The sequence below is a fragment of the Gekko japonicus genome, unplaced genomic scaffold (assembly GCF_001447785.1).
Source record: "Gekko japonicus isolate JY-2015 unplaced genomic scaffold, Gekko_japonicus_V1.1 scaffold1710, whole genome shotgun sequence".
In the NCBI taxonomy this organism is placed as follows: Eukaryota; Metazoa; Chordata; class Lepidosauria; order Squamata; family Gekkonidae; genus Gekko; species Gekko japonicus.
In genome coordinates this window covers 368,224-392,871 of record NW_015164239.1, presented here as the reverse complement: position 1 = coordinate 392,871, position 24,648 = coordinate 368,224, and the positions used below count along the sequence as shown (strand labels likewise).

Below are 24,648 nucleotides of genomic sequence, written 5' to 3'. Positions count from 1 at the left end.
TCTCTGGCTGGGGAAGCACTGGTAAACTAAGCCAGGAAACAAGCCGGAAAATGACAGTCCTTGAATGTGTCATGCATTATATTCTCCCCATACTATAGCAGAGTGAACTAAGACATCTGTCCTTGAATCAACAATGACATATGGCACTGATGTATAGTGAGCCAAGCCATTGGTCCATCCATCCCACTATAGTCACTTTTACTGGCCGTGTTTCCTTAAAATCTCACTCAAAGGTCTTTGAAAACTTACTTCTTTTTATTTATTTATTAATTTATTTATGTTATTTATAGTTTACCTTTCTCACTTTGACTCTAGGCAGATTACACAGATTAAGTCAGTACAATCAGTGCGATAGGACATTCAATAAACAATACAATATGATTAGGGTTGCAGAAACAATCAGACATTTAAGAGCGTAACTGAAGCAAAACAGAACTATGAACATGACACATTAAATGAAGCAAAACTTACATAGTAAGATCCTAGTTTCAGTGAGCTAAACACAGTAGTATAGACCACAGTCCCTAATAATTTATCCAACCAATTTTGTGAATCATTTAGCACAATGTGACTCTATCGCCTGTGTAGAAAAGCCCTTTTAAATAATTCAGTTCTGCATATTTTGCAGAAAGCCAGGGAAGTGGGTGCCTTTAACCAAAGTTAGAATCTGCAAACCTTTGCACACAAAACATGTGCTCTACTAGTAAGCTATTCTGATCTCACAAGGCTAATTTTTACTGCAATTAATTCTTCTATTGATAAGTGTATCAATTACATTGATTAAAGCTTAGCAGCCCAGCTGCTTATGGCTTCTGTTGTTTCCGCCGCTTCACAGCTGAACACAAGGCTTCCACAATCTTATCTTCATTGTTCAGGATGTTATACTCAGTCAGTTTCACCAGTTTGTCAAAATTCTCTTCTGAGAATGAGACTTCCCTTGTAGTAAATGGGGAGAGGATGCTGGAGACATCAGCGTTGCCTTCTTTCATATCTGTCGGATTGCGTTCCTCACCTACAGCAACAATAACAAAGTGAGTTTCAGCAATAAACTTTAATCTTGATAATGCTGGAAATTGTTTTAAAATATGTTATAAAATATTTTGGGAACAGTGGCCGTTGGATGATATAAGGTAAAGGTTTCCCTTGCTTGAAAGCCAGTCGAATCCAACTCTAGGGGGCGGTGCTCATCTCTGTTTCCAAGCCAAAGAGCCAGCGCTGTTTCCGTGGTCATGTGGCTGGCATGACTAGACACCGAGGCACACGGAACACTGTTACCTTCCCACCGAAGTGGTACCTATTTATCTACTTGCAATTTCTTGCTTTTGAACTGCTAGGTTGGCCGGAGCTGGGGCCAGAGACGGGAACTCACTCCATCCCACGGCACTAGGATCTTGAACTGCCGAACTACAGACCTTCCAGTTTTGCAGCTCAGCATCTTAATCTCTGAGCCACCATGGCCCTATGTTGGATGATATATAAATATATTAAAGAAACATAATGGGGACTTCCGGTCTATGGCTCGGCGATGGCGTACGCTCTCCCCTATCGCTGGGGAGGCATTCCGCGCTCCAGTGGGGCTGGAGGGGTGCCACCTCAAGTGACACCCCCAGGTGAGCCTTAGTAAAAGGCTCCAAGCTGAGGGTGCTGGAGGGGTGGCCTCTTCAATGGCGCAATGCCAGAGAATTGAGGCGCTCCTTTGCCCCAATCGGTCCACCCCCTGAGAGGCTCGGTTTTACCGAGCATAGCTGATGCCGGCCGGGACAAGCAGCAAGGGTTAGCGACTTAACAGAGCTACGAGGAGTCTGGAGGCAGACAGTCAATGAATCGGAGAAGGAGTCAAGCGAAAAAGTCTTTTAAAAAGTGAGTTCTTCCCCCCCCCACCTATCGCAAAGCGGCATCGGGGAGGATCCCCAGACGTGAACAAACTGAACGGTGTTAAGAAAACAGAGGGGGGGAGGAAAGAAGAGGATTGCGACAGTGTGCAAGAGACTTAGCTGTGTTTGCAGAAAAAATTAAGCGCTTTTTCGAAGAAGAGTGAAGGAGGTCTTCTAGTGTAAACAAAGTTGGAAAATGGCCGGCACGCGAGGGAAACCAAGCAGAGTTGGGCGGGGCGGTCAGAGTCCGAGGATCGACGAGACAGGAGATTTACTCTCCATGCTAACGGATCTGCTCAAGCCAATAAACGAAAGACTCGGTGGTATAAACCAGCAGATGACCGCATCCAACCAGAGCCTAGCAAAGCAGCAGCAGCAAATTGCCGAGCTGGTCAAAAAGTCGATCCAAACAGATGAAAAACTTAAAGAGACAGTACACAATACCAAAAAAGTAAAAAAAAAGGTTGGTCTGCTTGAACAGAGACAGGATTTACAAGAACGAAGATTATTGAACTTTCAGATGGAAAAAGCAAACAAAACACTCAGATTTCAGGGGGTAGCTGAATCGCAAGGAGAAAACTTGAAAAAGATGATGGCAGAGCTCATCGCACTGGCAATAGGCTGCGCAACGGCAGAAGCGGAAGCAGAGATCGAGGTGGTCTATCGATCCTACTCAAAATATATAAAACGGAACAACCTGCCGGGTGAAATTGTCGTCAAGTTTCTCCGAAGACAGCAGTTAATCCCCTGCAACTGGGAGCTACAACCATCAGGGTTCTAAAAGATACTCCGTTCGAGGTCCGTGAGAAAAGAAAAGCCTATAAAGAGCTGACTTCAACTTTGCAGATCAACCAAATTTCATATTCTTGGAACTTTCCGGAGGGTGTCGTGTTCAAATATAGAGACAAAAGGGAAAAAATTGACTCGGTCTTCAAAGCAGAGGAATGGTTGAAGCGGTTCTTCGGATCGAAGGAAGAAGAGCAGCAAGAAGGAGGGGGCGGAGCGGATATCCCAGAAGATACGGACGGAGACCAGGGAGCAACAGGTGGCGAGGCCAAAGAAGCGTATGATTTGCGGATTAGAAGACAAAAGTAACTCTTCAGAGACTTAAAATTGGCAAACAAAGATGAAGATGAAAGAACTCTTTGTACACTCAGAAGATGAAGAAGAAGAATACTAACATGGGCATTAATTCCGATTACATTGACTTAAATGAAAAGTTTTTTTTAATTTTGAATACTAACAGAATACTGTGAATAACTCTTGGGATTTTAGTTATAGTGTGGGTTTTTTATTTTCTGTCCTTTATTCCGGGGTAACTTTTCCCTTCCCTTTTTCTTTTCTGTAGTCTTTAGGTGTAACAAAAAATAATAAAGCTACCCTGCTCGCAGGGGATTAAAAAAAAAGAAAAGAAACATAATGGTATAGTCCATTACCTGGATTTGCTGTTATTATTGATCTTGCTTAACTATTGCATTTTCCTCAGATCTCTATGATTTAAGAATAGCTCTTTAATTAAAGAAATATCAGAATGTATTGTACAAGACATAGACAATATTTTTTTTGAGAGAATGGGGTATGACTAATTGTTTTGGTGTTGGATAGATCAATGGCTTTTCAAAACTTACCAGGTGCTTTGTATTTTTTGAAGGTATCATTTGTCAGTGGGAAAAAGAGCACAATGGGAGCAGCTGAATTTTCTGCATCATCAAACACATAGCACTCCTTCAGATTTTCCCTATCTTCCTCACTGATCTCTATTTTGGGAAATGGGATCCCCTGCTTTGAGGCATATTCTGCAAACTGGTCCAGATTCTAAAGAAATAAATCAATAAAAAATGAATTACAAGACAAAACTAGAGACATGCCAAGTAATTATGTAAAGTATATTTCCATGTCTAATAGTTCTAGATTGCACATAGTGAAGGAATTAATTATTGATGGTGATGGGCATACAACCAGATCTACAAAGAGGTGAGTTAAGGCAGTGGCCTTAAGTGGTGGATTTGTCAGGGTAGTCTCCATCACCATCCCACACTCAGGAGATGGAGCAGATGACACTCCTCTCCTCATTGCCATGGCATCATTAAGCACAGTGCAACAAGCCACACTTTCACAAAATGCAACTTTCACAAAATGCAAGCGTTCAGGAAGCCCTAGTGGACATATGTAGTTTCCAATGCTGAAATTAGAAAAAGCGAGCAGTGGTGTACCACGGAGGTGTGGGGAGTGCATACCGCCCCAGGTACAGCTTGAGGAAGACCTTTGAAGGAGGCCCTCAAGGCCTGTACCATCCTGCTGCCTTCAGCCAAAGGTCTTTTAAAAAAAATAATAAAATGCTGTTCTGGCTGCAGCCACTAGGGGTGCAGGGTAGCCCTATGAGGAAGGGCTGAGGGACTTGGGAGCGTTCAGTCTGGAGAAGGTTGAGAGGGGACATGATTGCTCTCTTGAAGTATTTGAAGGGCTGTCACTTCGGTCGAATCTGCATTTGCATTTTTAAATTAGTTTCACGGTTCTGTGATGCCGTCTTTCTCTGTGCTTGTTTGAATGTTGTTTGGAGAAGATTCCTTTACAGCGGTGCGGAGGCGCAATTACAGAGGAGCCACCACGAGAGTGCAATAAACATGCAGACATGTGGAAGTATACTTGCACAATTGAAGTTTGAAAACAAAAGCAAATGTAGACAGTTTTTTTGAAGACGGAGTCAGAAGGCTGGGACACTGGTGGGAAAGACAAATGCAGATTTGACCTTAGAGGAGGGCAGGGAGCTGTTCTTGTTGGCAGCAGAGGATAGGATTTGCAATAATAGGTTTAAATTAAAGGCAGGAAGGTACCGGCTGGATATTAGGGAAAACTTTTTTACAGTAAAAGTTGTGCAACAGTGGAATCAGCTGCCTCGGGAGGTGGTGTGCTCCCCCTCATTGGCAATATTTAAGCAGAGCTGGACAAAGACTTGTCAGGGATGCTCTAGGCTGGTCCTGCATTGAGCAGGGGGTTGGACTAGATGGCCTGTATGGCCCCTTCTAACTCTGAGATTTTATGATGTCTTAGCATAGCAAAAAGCATGCTAGAATCGCTACACTTCCGTTCTTCCAAGACTGAAGCAATCATGCTTAGTAAGCCTAACAACTGAGCCATGATGCTGAGAGCTGTTACAGGAACTGCCAGCCTCCAGGTATTTTCTCCAATAATCTAGCTTTCTCTCTCCCAGTCTCCCTTTCCTTCACCCAGATCAGCCAGATCTTGCAAATCAGTAGTTATGGTGTTGCAGCAAGATAAAACAACTTTTCCCTCTCTTAATTTCTCTCCCTCGTTTCTCATTAATTTCTGTCTCCCTTCACCTAATTCTTCCACACACACACACACATTTTCACTTCTTGATCTCAAGACCTGCCCATCCCTATTCTGCTTGGTGACGAATGTACTTAAATGAAATATAGTGGTACACCTTTGTTAATATTATGAACAGAAGGGGGGAATAGTTAATATTTCCCCATTGTTAATCATTATTGTACAGGTAGAAGATCTGATAGCCCTTTGTAAAGTCTACTGTGCTATATGACAATTGACATAATTTTTAAAATGTCATTAAAATTAGATTTATAACAAATACCATACCCTGTCTTTCTCCCCAGTGGGGACCCAAAGCTGCGTTGTTCTCCTGTTTTCCGTTTTATCCTAACAACAGCCTTGTGAGGTAGGTCTGACTGAGAGTATGTCACCCAGCAACCTTCCATGGCGAGTTGGTGATTGAGTATTAGAGGCACATGCTTAATTACAGGCAGGTTGCTTAAAAGCTCTCTTATTACATGTTGTCTGTCGTGAAGATAACTTGGTTCCAGTTTCTTCATTTTTGTCACTGTAACTTCCATCATCATTCTGGGGTTAATGGCCAGCTGCAGACACCCTTACCTGTAGTTGCAAATAGCATGGTGTGGTGGTCGTTTGTCTCACCTGGGCCAGGATTTCCCCTTGTTTTTCAATTTTGGCCACAGAACTCCCACAATCATCCTGAAGCTGGTGGCCAATTTGGTGTATTTTAGCTTTATTCTCTGATGAGTTATGCCTGCCAGTGTGGTGTAATTGTTAAAGTGTCAGACTAGTATCTGAGAAATCCAGGTTCCAATACCCCCTCTACCATAGAAGCTTTCTGAGTGACCTTGGGCCAGTCACACACACTCAGCCTAACCTACCTCACAGGGGTGTTGTGAGGATAAAATGGAGGAGAGGAGAATGATGTAAGCCGCTTTAAACATAAGAGAAGCCAATGTTGGATCAGGCCAACGGCCCATCCAGTCCAACACTCTGTCACACAGACACAGGAACTTGAAAAAGGAAGGTTGCTTGAATGATTAGAATTCCCCCTCACACATACACACACAGAAAATTAGTGTGGTGCAAATGGGGACAATTGGCTAAATGTAGCAAAGCTTGACACTGAAACAATAACCAAGTCTACAACAAGATTTAAAGAAAATTGTATAGACAAACTTCTCCATAGAGACCCTTGTTATACATATATAAATTGTTATGTATTAAGATGGCCACGACAATGTGTGCCAGGCCATGCGGTCTACAGGACTCACGGACCTTTGGGTCTACAACAATAGCCCCCGTGGATCCTAGCAAGAACCAATGGGAGCGCTAGGATCCTGAAGAGAATCTATCATTACAGGGGCTCTGTACATAGAACCTATCACAGGAAATGGGGGTGTGAGTGTGAAGGGGAATTCTAATAGTTCAAGCAACCTTCCTTTTTCAAGTTCCTTTTTTTCCTATTGAAAATACAAGCAGGTACTGTAGTGATAATCATGCAGCACACAGAGTTAAAACTGTGCAGAGTTGTGTAATTTCTGTGTGATGGGAAGAAGGTGGCAATTGCATTTCCTCTTGCCTTGCCTAGCATGTAGTTTTCTGGACCTGGAAGTTACAGAACAGGAACAATGGAGCCGTGTCTCGGGAAAAGTACTTCAGAAAAGGCATGAAAGTCATGCCAAACAGCACTGAGCATTCGAGTTTCCTACACAAAAAACTCAGAAGGAAGGTTATGGTACAACCTGGACCTTGTTGGCATACACGGGGCTATATAGAAGATTTAAGTAGCTATAGCACATGTGGGGGTGGGATCACGACATAACTTTCTTCTCCACTGTGTTTAAAAAACAACAAACATTGGTACAAGTAATTCATTAGGTCCTAATCTTTTAAAAGTTAGTTTTTGGTTGTGGCTGTCTGCACTAGCGTTCCCCAAACTTCCATTGCATTTTCAAGAACTTCAGGGGTTTTACTGTTGAGAAAGCTGTTAGAAGTGAAAGGATTCTTTTGTTAATTATCTTCAAATCTTATGTCTGCTTAGGTTTGGATGGCGTTGGGCTTCTTTGGGATGCCCAGAAGTACAATCTCTGACTGAAGCAGTATGTTATAGAATAGTCATCCCTCTGCACATACAAAGGGACTTTAAATTTGTTATTTTTATACAACAGCTTTTGATTTTATTTTGTATTCAAAACCTTTACATTTCATGCACACATTGCATGAAAAAAGAGTCCAACAGCACCTTAAAAAAAACTAGCACTGCTGCTCGTCTTGTACATCCTCCTTGCAAGCAAAATTCCATGGCATTTTAAAGACAAAAAGTGATGACCTCCCATGTCCTACCTTGCAGGGATTGGTGGTGGGAGAAAAAAACAGACTGGATGGTACAAAACTGCCCCCACCTCTCAGAGAGGCTGCCTGAGGAAAAAAACCCACCCCACTATTCTTTTCTCGTTTCTTTCCTTAACATTTCGCTGTCTCAAAAATGCTTTGGGAGACTCCTGGCAAAGAACGTTTTTCTGCAAAGGAGGGGGGATTCATATCTTCACAGGCCACTCTGTGTTGTTTCTCCAGGCAAAGCACGTGTGTCTCTCTCTCTGACAGCCTATCAGGCTGTGATAGCTGAAGATGCTTTGGAGAGGGGACTGTTTGTGTATGCTGCTTTGGAGGGCAAGCCTGGAGATTGTTGCATGCAAGCAGGGGCAGGGAGGGGCTGGGGGGCAGAGGAGAAAGTGCACATGTTTCTCTGTCTATCAGCAATATGACAGGGGGGGGGTTAAATGTTCCATGGCTGGGAAAGCAAGAGCTGTCGTTGGTTGTGTTTGAACTAACAGTCTGCAATTGGCTAAATGAGTGTGTGGCCCTGCCTCCCTGCTCCCTGCATGCACTGCAGGTGTTTTCTCACACTCTCTGCCTGCTAGGAACACGCACAGTCAGAAATAGCTTTTTAACAGCATTTTTTTTGCCCTGGAGGAAAGTTTGCTTTTGTACTCTTTATTCTTTTTTAAAAGGATGGAAACTGGGGGTTGGTGTGTTTTGGGGTGTGTTGGTGGGGAGTTTGGGGGGGGCTGGCATTCTGCTCTCCCTGTTTTCTTGGTAAGTAGTGGGTTGAGGGGGGGTTGAACTGACTCTCTCTGCTGGGGGGTCTTCCTTGCCCCCCCTCTCTCTGTGTGCGTGTTTCAACTTTTTTCCTCTGTGTGTGTGGGGGGGAAGGGGCTCTCTCTCTCTGCCTGGCTCCTTATCAGCTCCTGGCAGAACAGGACCTCTCCTACAGGGGCCAATGCTGCACAGTAGTACTTTTTAAAAGGACACTTTTTTCCTTTGCCACAAACCAGCTGCTTTTGCTCTGTGGGGCTTTCAGGGGGGTGGGGTGGAAGTCCCCTGGTTCTGTCTCGGTGGGGCTGGGGCTCCACAGGGGGTCCTGGAGAAGAGGGGCCAGTCTGCACTAAAACTGCACTAATGTTTCACTCTGGGGATTACAGAGGGGAGGCTGGGCATGTCTGTAAAGTGTAGAAGTTTTTTCCTTTTGACTCTCTGTGATGAGGGGGACATCTCTCTGTGGTGGGGGCTCCCTGGAGCTGGCCAAAAGACCCCTGGAGGGGCAGTCTGCACTAAGCAGACACAAATCTAAGACAATGGCCTCATGCAATGTTAGCACAAGCATTGTACAGTTTTCACACATTCACAGCAAAAAGCCCGCCAGTTCAAAGCATTCCCCAGCCACAAACACAATCACAAAAGCCCCCTTTGGGGAAAGCCAACACGTGGCCACAATACTTCCCAGGGCTGCCAGCGGCCACCATCTTACTCTCCCCTTCGAGCAGGGCCATCAGGGAGGCGGGACTAAGCCACGAGAAGGGAGGGAGGAGCATTCATCAAATCTTTGACTTGACAAAAGGTGGGTATTAGTTCCTCCTGTGGCAGCAAGGGGTGCCACAGTAAGCCAAAGTCTGCATGAAACAAATCTGAATAAGCTGCATTTAAAACCTGAAGACACTGTACAGGTAAATAAACAAGTGCCAGATAGGGACAGAAGAGAAATTTATTCATATCAAGAAACTGCATTGGTGCTGCCAGAAGAAAGGCAGGGATAATTTGCTCTTCTTACCAAGGTCTGGGAGCCCCCGCTGTAATTTAAATGTAGTATAATATCCACTTTCCTCTCAGGTTTCATAAGGGGTGGATAGCTGGTGTTGATGAAGAAACCAGTATCTACCAGAGACAGAGACTGCTCTGCTGTTTCCATCAGTTTGTTAGGGTGGGAATCTAGCACAGAATCTGAAAAGGAAAATGTGCAGGTCAGCTTCCAATAAGCTTCTATGCGACAAAAATAAAGAAGTACTATCTTCTGCCTCCCAAACTTCTTGTACTACTGCACTGAGTTTGGGAGAGGGGAATGACTCACACTATTCCCTTGCTGGAGAGCATGAAATTTTTCTCCTATCTCAAGTCTGCAGCTTGAATAAGATTACCTCATGGACTAAGGAGAGGATCTAGTCTAGTGACCTTTCATGATCTACATCCCTCAGAGTGCTCACCAGGCATGAAAGGCAATATGGATGAGCCACATCAGACACTCTCATTGAGCAGTGTAGGGGGCCTGTGGATTGACCAAGCTTAGGTGTTGCTTTTGGCTCATGCAGAAACAACCCAGCAAGTGGTTTTTGTTTTTATAAAAAAATAGCATTACTTTATACACTGAAGGGATGGTGACTTTACCTGCCCCGAGCCAGTGGCCCTGAGGTACATTCCAAACGTACCTATTTAATGTTACCCACATGTCTAAGCTGCAGGTCTATAATGAATTTGTAATTAATAATGGCCTTTATCTCCCAGATGCTGTGAAAGCAGAGACATAAAACAATCCTTTTGTGTGCAGCTTCACATTGGTTGTCCACCTGTTTTGATCTGTTTTGTCCCATAAAGGGAGATAGGTTTTCTCTGGGCTTTTTTTTTTTTTTTTTTTGAAAAAGAGGCGCTAGAATTCTCAAGAGGGAAATTAAGTTTTCAATCTGTATACTGAAAACTCATGGTCTTTTAAAAGGATTTTGTCAAAGAGCTTCCAGAACTCTGTTCCAGCATGTTTCCCCAGAAAAAAAAAGCCCTGCACTTTCTGAAATTAATCTTCCAAAATATCTCTGATGGAATACACTGCCACACTCACTATATTTCCTCCACACAAGCCTCTGCTCACTTGACAGAGAACAATTTGCCCTTTTCAGTCTGTAAAATGTTGAAAGGGTTATGAACAGAGGCAACTAGAGAACTGAGTGCATCGCCTACATCTGACTAAAAATCTCCATGCATCAAGATGTATTACTATGCCTTTCCATGTAGAAAACTGTTTATTTTCCAAGTATTCATCATGCATGTGGAAGCCCCTTAAGAAACTGGGATATTCTGCTATTGTTGGACGTCCCGTTAATACTTCTCGAAGAATTTTAGAAAGCTGGCCCTGAGAACAGACAGCCCGAGTTTCCAGTTCATGAGGCCTTGAAGGTACAATAGAGTCATCTGTGTAAGATAGAAAGGATGGTTACTCATTTTCATGGGGACCAACAAGTTAGCGTCACAGGCATAACCTTGTAAGTCAGTAGGAACATACATCACATACAGAAGTCCCAGGTTTTATTCCCATCACCTGCATTTAAAAGGCCTCAAGTGCCAAGGCTATTTTGCTGTCAAAGACATAACAATACAATCATACAAGGCTATATTCTAGCCTTGAACACACAACCCCTCCATGCCTTGACTGAATAGGTCAGCATGACTGTGTTGGCTCTGTCCTCTGCTTCCACATGATCACCAGTTCGTTCATGAGAATGGTGGCTACCCAGAGAAGTGTCTGTGCCTATGCCCCATCCCCATGATCAGCAAAATTAAGAAACCTGAATCTTCAATCACAGGGAAGGAGTATATGCACAAACCTTTTCTCCACACATTCACACCATGCATTGTTATCATGCAGAGGTGGAAGGAAGACCCAATTCACTCATGTGCCCACTGTTCCTCCCCACATGTTCAGCCAACGCATGGAGGGGTCCCATGTAGAGGGCCTAGTCTCTTTTTACAACAAGCTAGTTATTTATGTGACCAGTGTTTTCAAACAAGGGTGTGGCACAATACTAATTTAAAAACAGAAAAGGTCAGAAGGAGTCCTGTTACCAATGTCTTCTATTCTGTCTTGTGTCCACTTGTTCCAAAAGTCTTCAGAGCTACTGGACAAATTCCAAAAATACATGAAATCTAATGAAAATATGCTGCTCCACATTCCTGTGAGTAGAAGATATTTAGAAATAGAAGATAAAAGAAAATATATACAAGTATTAGACAAGTGGAGATTTTTTTCTTCCTCTTCTAGAAAAGGGGTACATTACGTGACTCATGGAAAGCCACACTTTTAATTACCACCATCGCATTTACTTCGATGCCTGGTATGAGGTCTGCAAGACTGGGATGCTTGCAGCTTGCCCATTCCTCCACCTGCCAACCACAAACTCCAATGGGCAAGGGCCTTGCCCACTTTCCTGAAACACAGAGCAGGGGTCTCATTGAGGAACAGTGTTCAGAAGACCAACAAGTGGCTTGTCAAAGAAGCATATGTGGCTTCTGAGCCCCTGAATGAGTATCACTGTTCTAGAATTTTAATTCACATAAACATCCTGCAGCATAAAATATGGCATCAGCTGGGAAAATGTGTTATGTAGCGTCAGGTCTGTGACAACTTCAGCCAGTATCCCACACCCTAAACCAGCCATCCAGCCAAATCCAAAGTGCTGCTTCCAGACTTCTCCAACATTTTATTATGATCAAGATAAACTGGTCCAAAATGCCCAACACTGACAGGAGGTCATGATTAAAAACAGCTAGATGAAAGAGAGGATAGAGCTCCTGCACCTTTAATAAGCTTGCAGAAGAGGGAACTGCAGCTGGGAAAACACTTGTTGAGCTTCATCTGCCAACATTTCTTTGTCTTCACAATTATTAAAGGTACAGCAGCCCTGTCTTACTTTGCATCTGGCTATCATTTTCTATAAGAAAATGAGACCCAGTAGTTAAGAAAGCTTTGTAAACCTCTGCACCCTATGCTACCATAGTTTTCCATCTTAAGTTTTGCCATCTTAGAGGTAGGAAAAAATTAAAGTTGAAGGTGGAGAATAAAGTCTGTAGAAATAAAAGAAATGTGTTATTTTGACAGAAACACTCTTGGTAAGTCAAAATAGGTAGGACTACCAGCATATCTGGAAGTTAAGTTAAACTTTATAATGCTGAAAAAACTGATTTCTTTAGCAATGTATTATTATTAAACACACTATATCATTTTAATTGTTGCCAAAATTATTTTTATTTCAGCCAAAAATATTGTGCCTACAGTATACATGGGAATGATCATCATTGAATGCTGTAGGTTTTCTTAAATAATTTTTCGTACTATGCGTCTTAAGTAAAATTTTGTCTTTCATTTCACTCATTCCAAAAGAAAGAAATCCATAGAAGCTTTTTCTGTGCTCCCAAAAAATTCCCAATTTTTTCTATTGGAAAAACTGAAGAAGTCCTCAGCTCTTTTCATGCTATATGTTTTGAGTGAGAAGAACCATGTTTTAAGATGCATGTTACTCATTCTAAATGAGAAAAATAGTCCAGAGGAGGTTTTTCAGCATTCCCCCACATTTCCTTATTTTACCATTGGGGAGAGGAATCGCCACAGGAAAAAAATGGGGCAAAAATTCTACCAAATCTCCCCTCCCCCCTTTTCCCCAGGCCTTCATATCTCTGAAAAATGGCATGCATAATTCAGTTCAGCTACTGTCCTTGTAGTAGCTGTGCTGGTCCTTGAAAGAGCAAAATGAATGCAAACATATAGAGAATTATAAGCAAGTGTTGCATGGTGGCAAAAATGAAGGCTGCTTCCATTGCCACTGAAAATGCAAAGGCATTCACACTGACAAAAGATGGTCCACATAAACGTTTTCCCCACACTTTCCTTGTCTCAGACTTTCCCCTTCAGCTGCCATTTTCCCACACATATACTGGAGGACTTTCCCTGGCTTAAAAAAAAAAAATCAGTTGCTAGATTACTATAATTCAGTAACAGGACAGCTATCTTTTCCCATGATCTACTAACTAGGTCCCCTGAATTCCCACCATCCATTTAATAAAACTGCCTATCTATCCCATTTCATTGTAGAGATATAAAGAAAAAGGTGCTCCCTTACATCTATACAATAAAGATGGCTAGAGATTTACTTTAAAAAGACAAAAACTAGAAAGTTAGAGGCACTAGTAGATTATGTCAATGGATCATTTAATGTTATTGTGCTATAGTAATCTATCAAATAAAAAAGCCACCAAAAGCCCTACGGTAATGGGAGGGGAACAGTGGCTTTGGGTACTGAGGCAAGAAAAAGGGCACTAGTTTGGGCAAGACTTTCAAAATTTCCCACCCACTCAGAATCCAAAAGCTCTTTGACTGTGATCTTCCCAAAACTGTTGTATCAAACCACTTTGAGGACACATTGCAGCAAAGGGGGGGGGCAGGAAATGGACATTTGGAAACAATGTTTTGCAGATGCTCCAAAAAACCTGCTACAGTTTAGATGACAAACTGGAAGAAAATCTCCAAGCACAAGCCACTAAATTCTGCCACATGCTTTCAGGCTAGCCCTACTTTGTTTAAACAACTGATATAATAAATTTCACCTAGCATGAAGCAGATCCGAATTTCTGGAAGCTTCTTCATCAGTCGCCCCATGAAGAATGTGCTACCAAAATGCTCTGAAGGAATGTATGCTCCATATTTTAAATATCCCACTTCATAAGGAGTGAATTCCAGCCATTCTGTAAATAGAGCAAAATTGAGTTTTAATATGTAGTGGTTCTCTATAATGAAACTGAAATGGGCACACAGAATGCAGGTGTTTCATTTTCTTTTTGCCTTCTCAGGAAAGAACAGCTGCTACTGGAGCAAAAAAGGAACTCCAGCTTTTAAAAGATAATGGAAGCACTTGCAGAACATGGGGTGAAATAACACAGCACTCTTTCTCCTACTGTTCAAAGAGAATTCCACACAGGTAAAGGACAACTCCCATTCACATATTCTTTCATCAGAAGCAGGGCTTTTTTTGTAGAAAAAGCCCAGCAGGAACTCATTAGCACAATAGGCCACACCCAACAGCAGAAACTCATTTAGGGCTGCCAAATGCCCCCGGGGGGCGGAATTCCCCCCGGTTTCGAGCCCCGATTCCTGCTCCCGTGGAATTGGGGCCCGGGGGAAAACCCGCGTCCGCGTCACCCGGAAGTGACATCGGACGCTGGGGGCGGGGCCACGCCATTTGAGGGGAAAACAAACCGGCCCAAATCGATTTGGCAACCCTAAACTCATTAGCATATTAGGCCACACCTCTGATAGCACAGCTCATTGGCATATTAGGCCACACACACCCATGTTACCAGAAGTGTGGTCATCCAGCCACACCCACCTTTTGCTTCTTATTTTGTTTACTTTGTTGTCAAAACCCTGGGCTTTTTTTGTAGCAGGAACTTCTTTGCATTTTAGGCCACACACCCCTAATGTAGCCAATCCTAATGAGTTTCTGCTGTTAGGTGTGGCCTGTTATGCTAATGAGTTCCTGCTGGGCATGGCCAACTCAGGAGCCAGCCGGAACTCCGTTCCTGTGCGTTCCTGCCCAAAAATAGCCCTGATTAGAAGGTTGTAAACAGAGCCTAGAACAAGATGCCCAGCATGGGTTGGGAAATAGCTGGGGATTTTGGCACTGAAGCCTGAGGTGGGTGAGTTTTGGGAAGGGGAGGGACTTCAGTGGGGTATATTGCCAGAGAGAGCAACCTCCAAAGCAGCCATTTTCTTGATCTCTGCCGCTTGGAGATCAGTTGTAGGTTGCCATTCTCCAGTTTCAGGCAAGGGATCCCCCAATTTGGGGGGGCTTCTGCTCACCCTCAGACAGCCTACTTTGTAGGCCTCCTTGAGCAGGTTCTCTGGAGAAGTAGTACAGAAATTTTCTAAATGAATAAATACTCTGGAAGGAGTGTGAGAGAGGAATATGTGCCATTGTAAGTATCAAGGGTTTTTCATTAGATCTTCTTATAGTGGCCAGGAATTGGGTGTGACTGTGACAATTACTGGGTTGATTTGAAACCATGAGGGCTGTGAAGCAAAGTTTTGTTAACATTTCTAGGATACAGTTTCTTGGTATGTATAGTTTATAAAACTGAATCCTTTACCACAGTTGTTACATGTTACCATAAATACACACACACACACACAACAAAATAAACCACTGCTGTTTTAAAAACCATTTTGCCTTCCTGTCAAGTTTATCTTGTATCATGCTTTAGTCACTGGCTTGGTAATTTTAAGTCCCAAACTGATTCTATCTATATACCTATTTCTCAAATGTGGCAACCATCTGTAGATATCTAACAGAAAGGAGATTTTTCTCTAAACTTGGAGGAACCCCCAGGTTTGCAGAAAAATCTTAAAGCAATACATTAGGAGGTTTAAATGTTCTCAAAACAAAAATGTTGTGTGTGCAGGCACCACAGTTGCCCAGTCTCCTACCTTTTTCCAGGGGGGAGAAGCACCTAGTCTGGGATTTTCACACGTGCATCGTGATGACGTCACCCAGAAGTGATGTCATTGTGCTGGGCATGTCGGCCCAATCCAGGCACTTTGGGGCTGGGGTTTCCCCCGCCGGCCAGATTTCAGCTGGCAAGTGGGGGGCCCTAGAGCGGGCAAACCACCACCACCCTGGGGTACTTACCATTGGTGGGGCCTCTGGTAGCTCTGCAGCCAGAGTGGGGGTTCCCAGGGGTTTGATGCAGATATGGTTGCCAGACCCCTGGTTTGGCAGGGGTTGCTGAATTCAGGGCTTGGAAAGGAAGTGCGCGCAACCTCCCCCCCCCCACTCTCCCCAGCAGTATTTAAAGCAAGGCTTTAAATGCTGCTGGGAAGCGGCAGGGGCTGCATGGAGGAAAGAGGGGGGGCATTGAGAAGGTTGGGGAGTTAGAGAGGGGGTAGATTGACATACAAGGGTGAAGGGGGAAAAGGGAGTGAGAGGATTGCCAGAGATGGGGGTGGGGGAGAAAGAGGGGGGGAACTGATATGGAAGTTGTGCGAGGGAAAGGGAGGTGAGGGAACGAAGCAAAGGTTGAGGAATGACCCCTCCCAGCAAGTTTCTTGTGGGTCCCCACTTGCCCCTAAATAAATTCCTGCTCATAAGGTGACCTTGGGGGGGTGTCCCAGTTTAGAAATTTTTTGAAGTGGCCTATTCAGGAATGTCACATCACTCTACTTATTAAAATAATTTTATGCTGAGTTTCTGTGATGCAAAATAATATTCTGTTGATGTGTGGGAGTGGGAGGTATGGTAGCGGGAGAATTAGTGAGGATCAAAACAGGTGGAGACATGATCAGCACTTCCTAGGTATGATTTCCGTCCCATCCAAGGGCAAATAAACAAGTTGACTCCTGTTTCTTCTGCTGTGATCTTGACTCTGTCAAATGCCAGGTCTGTGAAAAGTAAGATATCTTTGCTCTACTATTAAATTAGAGATGAGCATATTGATCTGACATGTTCGACTGAAACATGGCTGGATGAAACCTACTCTTGGGTATTGAAACTGGGGTCATGCACTCACATATAAATGAGCCAAAAATAAACTGGAAATTAACTGTTTCAAGTTGGCTTGGAACATATGAAATGGAATAAACACTCCCAAATTCCAGGAGTAACAAAAAAAAATGTTCTTCTCAAATTTTGGGAGTGTTTCAGGGGCCAGGAGCCAAGGGGGACAGAGAAAGCTGGTCTGCCAAACAGCTCTTTGGTAGGATTTCTCTCCCTTTACATTTTAAAGATTAGTATTTTCTCTATGGGAGGACCTTGTCTCCCAAATCGAAGGCCTGGTCTACCCTCATAGAAAATAATGACCCTTTAAAATTCAAAGGGACTGGAGACATCAAGTAACAACCTCCAGCTTAGGTTTGCCATCCATAGGAAATAATGGCATCATTATTTCCTGTGGTTGGTAGAGAGGCCAGGTTTATCTACCAGAAATAATGACCACATGGCTACATGAGTTTCTACAGGTAGACCAGGCCTCTCTAGCATCCATACGAAATAATGGGCCAATTATTTCCTATGGTTAGTAGACCTGGCCTCTCTATCATCCATAGGAATTAATATAAAGGAAGAGAGATCCCACCAAACAGCTGTGTAGCAAGAGGAGCTCTCTCTCTCTCTCTCTCTCTCTCTCTCTCTCTCTCTGTGTTTCTGCTTCCTCTAGCAGGTGGGGAATAGGGATCGGTGATTGTTTGTTTAAATGTTCCTGAATTTTCCAGATCCTGCATGAGGGGGAAAAAACCATGGGAAAAATCCCCAAATAGTAAAGAGAGGCCTAAAAATTCAGGATAACAAAATGCATGCCCTCCTCAAATCCTAGCCCCCGCCAAGCGTTTTAGAAAGTGGGTGGGGCCAGGTAGGGGTTTTGCCCAACAAGGCTTCTGATCGACCAGTGCTACAAATTTTTTTAAAAAAACATTGCTTTGGCAGCAGCTGCCACCACAGTGCAAGGATCTCCTCTGTATGACTGAAGGTAAGCTGTGGCAGCCTTTTTGTGGCTGGCTCTGCCTCCTGCAGTAAACATTTCATGGCAGCCATTTTGCAGCTGCACCCACGACACTGTGTCAGAATACCAAAGGTGCCTGCAGGCTCTAAAAAGTTGGGGACTTCTTCCAGTTACCCAGTGTAGACAGTGGCCAGGACTGATTTATGTTCCTTGGTCTGGGTACCAGAAACAAGTTAGAAGTCCCTCTGGTCTACTGTTCATCAAGCTTGACAGGGAGCACCCTGGCTAGACTGGTGGGAGTAATTGCAGCTCTGGTGCTGAAGACTCCTAGAGTGTTTGTTCCTAATAGACTTTATTTTCATATGAAGGTCATCTTGTCTGGATATCCTCAGGACTTCTTGGTTGCCATGATAACCATGGGTCTGTCCACAGTTGCACTGGGGGCCCATATATAGGCATATTGTGGATCCACTGCATGCATACTTTTTTGTACTGCATTATGGTGAGGGGGTTAGAGTTGAAGACAATGTCATGATCAGATCACTGCCTGCTGAAGGCACAGGAGGTATTATTGCTGCCTCCTCCTCCAATGGAGTAAAGAGGCCAAATTAAAATGGTCCACTCTCAAAGAGATACTATTAGCTTCCAGAATTCTCTGGGGAGAGACAACAGTGTCAATTCTGATGCCACTGTGAAATAATGAGTTGTTATTTATTTAAAGCATTTGTATGCCACCCGTCTGCCCAATTAGGGTCCTCAAGGCAGCAAACAATTTAAAAGACATTAAAATAAACTTTTAAAATATACGTATCACCAATAATTAAAAACAAACAAGAGGGAAGTTCAATAAAGGTACACCAGATAAAACAGAAAAGTGTTCACACATTTGTGCAATGCTATAATTGAGGTGGGTAGCGAATTCTCCCTAGGGAGGGAATTCTATAGTTCTGGTTTCAGTTCATGTAAGTTGTTTTTAATGATGTTGCTATCTGTCATGGGCTATCTAGGATAAAGACTATATAAATAAAAAGAAGGAATGAGACGTATTAACAGTTCAAAATATGCTAGGTTAATTTTAAAACACCACAAGCAGAAACAAAACTGGTCAACGGCAGCCTTTTACCACCTGCAGATGATTAGGCTGTTGGTCCCCTTCCTCGAACGCAATGATCTGACATTAGTGATCCATGCTATGGTCACCTCAAGGCTGGATGACTGCAATGCTCTCTACATGGGGCTGCCCTTGGAGCAACTCCAGAAGCTGCAGCTGGTGCAGAATGCTGCGGCCAGGTTGTTGATGGGTCTCCCCATGAAGGAAAACATCCAACCTGTGCTGAGGTCACTGCACTGGCTGCCAATAGCATTCCGGATACGCTTCAAGGTGCTGGTTTTGACCTTTAAAGCCCTTAATGATCTGGGGTCTGTCTACCTGAGGGACTGCCTTTCCCCGTATGTTCCCTCGAGGGCACTGAGATCTGGGACACAAAATCGCTTGGTCCCCCCTGGCCCTAGGGATGCTAAGTTAATAGCAACAAGAACCAAGGCGTTCTCCCTAGCTGCACCGACGCTATGGAACCAGCTCCTAAATGAAATTCGAGCTCTGCAGGATCTTCAACAATTCCATAGAGCGGTGAAGAGTGAGCTGTTCTGACAAGCATTCTAACAGCCCTGGCCACACTGACTGTCCCACATAAGCACTAGCACTTTATAACAGATGGCCGCCACATTCTAATTTTAATAAGTTGTATTTATTGTATTGCTTTGTATTGTTTTAGATGTGACAATCTGTATTAATTGTATACTGGTTTTAATCATTGTAAGCCGCCCTGAGCCGCCTTGGCGGGAGGGCGGGGGAAAAGTCTAACAAATAAATAAATAAATCTGATACAGCTTTGTGCCAGTAAAGGCTGACTGATTGACTGACTGACCGACCCATGTATATGTTCAATGTTACCTTTAAAATCTTGAGCACTGTAGTTGTCTTTCAGGCTGATAGCCAGATAAATGGGCAAGGGATTCTGACCCTCATTCACGGCCACTTGCTGATGTGAGAGTTTATGTTCAGTTTTCTGTCATAAGAGAAGGAAGAATACAAATTCCAGTTCTACAACTACTAGGCAAACAGAAAACACAAGTCTCTGAACCCAGACAGCGTCCATCAAACTGTTTTTAAGGAACTCAAAGTGAAATTGTTGATCTACTAACTTGGGATTCTTGAACCCTGCCAGTATGGCTCACTTCCTATTCACCAGTGGTGATCAGGCAACTTGTTAATAGGGATGGGCACAACCTGTATTCTTGTGGTTAATTTCAGTTCATGTTTTGTGGCCAAACCATGAAACAATTCAAACCAGGAGTTTGTGACCCTTGTTTTCTGCTCCCCGCCACTCAGCTGTTTTTGTGAAGAGCAAAAAGCAGGAATTTAAATGGCTCAGAGCCACAAACTGTCTTAAAATTTGTGGAAGTTTCTGGCAGCTCTTCAGTTCGCAGACTTTGGTTCACAAACCACAAATCGCCCAAAATTTGTCACAAACTATTGTGAGCCAGTTTGTGCCCATTCCCAATCAACTGGCTGTTCAGCTGTTTGCAACCTCTTTATGAGTATTTGCAGAAACAGGCTACTCACAGCCATCAGAAGCAGACTCTCAACTGATAAGAGATAAGCTGGGAGTTTGCTTCTGGTCTTCTGCTGGGAAAATTTTGCTGTTTAGCCAGCAAAGGGTGTGTGTGTGTGTGTTTGGAGGGGGGAATCAGGAGCCAATTCCTGGATGATCAACTAGAGGTTGGGTTCTTCTGGTCTCCCAGCCTGGAAACTTTTATGCCTTCTAAGATTTATTTATTTACTTCATTTATATCCCACTTTTTCCCAATGGGGACCCAAAGTGATTTCAATCATTCTCCTCCCCTCCATTTTATCCTCACGACAAACCTGTGAGGTGGCTGAGAGTATGTGACTGGTCCAAGGTCACCCAGAAAGCTTCCATGGAAGAGTGGGGATTCAAACCTGAGTATCTTCCAGATCCCAGACCTATACTCTAACCCAGAGGTGTCAAACTCATTTGTTACGAGGGCTGGATCTGACATAAATTTCATATTGTTAGGCAGAGCCATGTGTGCCATAAAATGTAACACAAGGTACTAGAGATATAAACGTTTAAAAGATACCAATAGCAGGCATGATTGGCAATAGCAGGCATGATTGGATTAGGTGTGATATGCAGAGGGGTGGAGATATCAGCATTGCTAATGAGACAGGAAACCTAGGTCTCAAATTGGTACATGAGGATTCAGTCCAGGAGGATGCAAAGAATAAATGGAAATAAGTCTGAAGAAGTGAGCAGTGACTCACGAAAGTCCCTACCACAATTTTGTTAGACTTTAAAGGTGCTATTGGACTCTTACCCTTTCTACTACTATTAGAAACCACAACATTCAAAAATGAAATCAGCACAGCCTCACTTTTTTGGCATTCTTTGCACAAGTTAACAAGCATGGATAAGTTTGCTCTGGTAGAAGTTCTGTACTTGGAGTTCAAAGGCTTTTGACAAGATACTTCACCAAAGACTCCTTTGTAAATTTAGCAAGCATGAGATAAGAACACAGGTTGCCTTATGAATTAAAAATGGTTAAATGACAGGAAGCAGAGAGTAGAAATAAATGGACAGCTCTCACAATGGAGGGAAGTAAACAGTGGGGTCCCACAAAGATCAGTATTGTAACCCATGCTATTTAATTTGTTCATAGATCATTTGGACTGGGGTGAGAAGTCTAGTGGCCAAGAGAGCAGATAATACTAAATTATTCAGAATGGTGAAAACCAAGGCAGAGCTACAGGAGAATCTATTCAAACTGAGTGAGTGGGCAACAATGCTGAGTGGACAACAATGTTACTGTATTGTTATGTTGCTATCTGCCCCGAGTCCCATTCTGGGGGAGGGGCAGGATAGAAATCTAATAAGATAAAATAACATGGTAAATGGATTTCAGTGTTGATAAATGTAAAGTGATGCACCTTGGAACAAAAAATCCTAACTTTAAATGTATACTGATAGGGTCTGAACTGGCCAATATCAAGACTGAAAAAGTTATAATGGATATACATGATATGCACATAATGGATAGCTCAATTGAAATGTTGACTCAGTGTACAGCAGCCATGAAAAATGCAAACTCAGTTACATTGATTTTAAAAATGCAGGGGACTATTAGGAAAGGAACTGAAAATAAGAAGGTTCATACAGAGCTATGTTGCTGCCTCATTTGTCATACTGTTTACGGTTCTGGTGACCACATCTCTAAGAGGATATCCCAGGGCAGGGGGAAAGTGCAGAAGAGAACAAACAAGAAGAGCACCTTTCCTGTGACTGTGACTTTACACTTCAGAAATAAGACACCTAAGGGGAACTACATAGAGGTTAATAAAATTATATATGGTGTAGAGAAAGTGGTTAAAGAGAGCTTTTTCTTCCTTTCCTGTAATTCTGGAATCCAGTGGCATCCAATGAAGTTAATGGGCAATATGTTCAGAACTATGGATGGGCACAAACTGGGAAAATGGAGGTTCGTCCCAGTTCGAGGTCTGTGAGGTCACACGAACCACATGATGCCCCCGGTTTGCAAACTGGTTCGGGTTCATGGGGTTTGTAAAAGCCATTTAAAGGGAATGGTCCCTTTAAATGGCTTTTACAAGCTCCACCACGTGTCTCGCAAGTGAACTGAGAAGGCATTTAAATGCCTTCCCAGTTGCAAGCCATTTCAGCGATCCCTTTTGCTCCCCCTCTTCCAAGAAGGAGGGAGCAAGAGGGACCGCTAAAATGGCTTGCATCCATTTCAGCCTGTTAGGGGGAAGCAAAAGGCATCTAACAAATGCAAGCCATTTCAGTGATGCCTTTCACTCCCCCCGCAGAAGCCATGGTGGCACAACTCACCAGTGAGCTCAGAAGGCATTTAAATCAAACTTGCATCAAACCATGGTGGCAGCATGACTCTCAAGCAAGTGAACTCTGAAGGTATTTAAATGCCTTCTGAGCTCACTCACGTCACACCATGGAAGTGGCATGACTCTCAAACAAATGAACTTAGAAGGCATTTAAATGCTGCCTCAGTGGGGTGGCTTTAAAGGTTTCTCGACCATTGCCTTGGGTGCCAGCATGTCTGGTCTGCAAACCCTCTTATGAACCAAATGAACCTCTGCAAAAACCAGTTTGGTTCATGGGTGGTTCATAGGGAAACCAAGCCCGGTTTGTGACAAACCTCAGTTTGTAATTTGGTCCATGCCCATTCCTATTCAGGACAATTAAAGGAAGTGCTTCTTTATTCCATGAGTAATTAAATTGTGGAGTTCATTGCTAGTCGTTGCAGTGATGGCCACTGTGATGAAATGCTTTTCACCCTAGGAGTCTAGTACCAATGCCTACTAGGGTAACCAGCCCTCCCCCCGGTAATTGTTGAATTAGCACTTTGTGCAGGCACAAAGGCTATATGATGTTCCTTGCTGGTTAGCAGAAGAAAAACTGAGAAACAAGTTGATATGAGACACCTTCAGAGCCATTCAGCGCCATAGGAATGGGGAATATCCTGGCCAGAGAAGAACAATGGAAGCCCTGGATCAAACCTATGATGTGGGGTCTCAGGCAGCCAATGTATAAGCAGGTCTTCTTGCAGACTAGCAGAGGGGGATTGCTAAGAGTGGTAAATGGCAAAAAAAATCTAAAACTTTGGAGTGGTTGATGAAGGATGCCATTTTTACACAAACCTACAGGAAGAAGAAGAGGCCATCACAGCTCAGGTGGTCCTGAAAAAGCAAAAGATGATCCCTGAATACTGAAACATGGAGAATGGATGAGCCACAATGAATACAACTTAAACATGTGAATATCCTATAAATATAGTGTCAGGGAAAGAGGATGTACATTCACTCCAATATCTTTTATCCCTTGTTCAGTCTGTTCTGTTTGCCTATGCAGTATGTCCTTTCAATTTACTTATTAAAATTATTTTCATTTTAAAGACAGTAAACATGTTCTCTGTACAGTGCATTAAGCCCGATTCAGTATACACTTACCAGGAGCTTGAAAAAGAGGGGCAGATGTTATGCCCTACTTATCTAGAGAGTACACATAATTGTTTATTTATTTCACTTATATTCTGCCTTTCTCCCCAGTGAGGATCCAAAACAGCTTACATTGTTCTCCTTTCCTCCATTTTTATACTCTACCAATCTTTAAGGAGGTAGGACTGAGTTTGGCTGGCCCAAGGTCTCTCAGCAAGCTTCCATGGCAAAGTAAGATTCAACCCTGGTTTTGCAGATCCCAATCCAACATTCTAACCACTACAGCACACTGGCTTTAGGAAAATTTTATGCTACCTCTCAGGATAACTTGCCTAAGGCAACTTACAAAATAAAACATAAGAAAGATTGGACTCCTCTCTAGCGATTTAGAGAGAGAGGGAACGTCAAATCGGAGCTAAGAGGAGTCTGATTGTAGATCCTTTGGCTGGACAATACTTCTGAGAATCGATCTGCTGGTGGTGGCAGTATACTCTATGAAAACTGAGGAGTGGAGGAAGATGACCCTTGTTGAGGCCTAGTGGTTGGGGATCTGAGTTGGCTGACCAAATTCTTCATTCTCTGGGGTGCAAAAGCATGCACTGGAAAGGTCTTTTCCATAGGATTCCCAGGTATGAACAACAATCCAGTGGGGGACTTACTGGGATGTTCTGGGAGATGGGAGGGAAGAAGTACACCATGCCTACATCATCTGGAAGTGACATAGGCATGTTGGTGATGTTGGGGGTGACGCTCTGGTTTTTCAGCAAATCTACCATAGAGTTTTGGTCAAAAACCAGAACGTTACCACCTGAAATCACTGACAGG

The 24,648-nt window shown here is 43.3% G+C and overlaps 1 protein-coding gene across 1 annotated transcript in view; it reads right to left on the bottom strand.

The window, feature by feature from the left end:
• Window positions 1-583: 583 nt before the first annotated feature.
• LOC107108207 (cytosolic phospholipase A2 epsilon-like) overlaps window positions 584-24,648 on the bottom strand; it is a 91,414-nt gene continuing 67,349 nt past the window's right edge. Inside the window, exons 14-20 of the mRNA XM_015408612.1 lie at window positions 19,726-19,840; window positions 13,890-14,027; window positions 11,355-11,462; window positions 10,515-10,703; window positions 9,298-9,467; window positions 3,503-3,689; window positions 584-1,012 (exon numbers count right to left, since the gene is read on the bottom strand). Coding sequence (XP_015264098.1) covers window positions 804-1,012; window positions 3,503-3,689; window positions 9,298-9,467; window positions 10,515-10,703; window positions 11,355-11,462; window positions 13,890-14,027; window positions 19,726-19,840 — 1,116 coding nt within the window. The 3' untranslated portion in view covers window positions 584-803. The remainder of the gene's footprint in view (window positions 1,013-3,502; window positions 3,690-9,297; window positions 9,468-10,514; window positions 10,704-11,354; window positions 11,463-13,889; window positions 14,028-19,725; window positions 19,841-24,648) is intronic.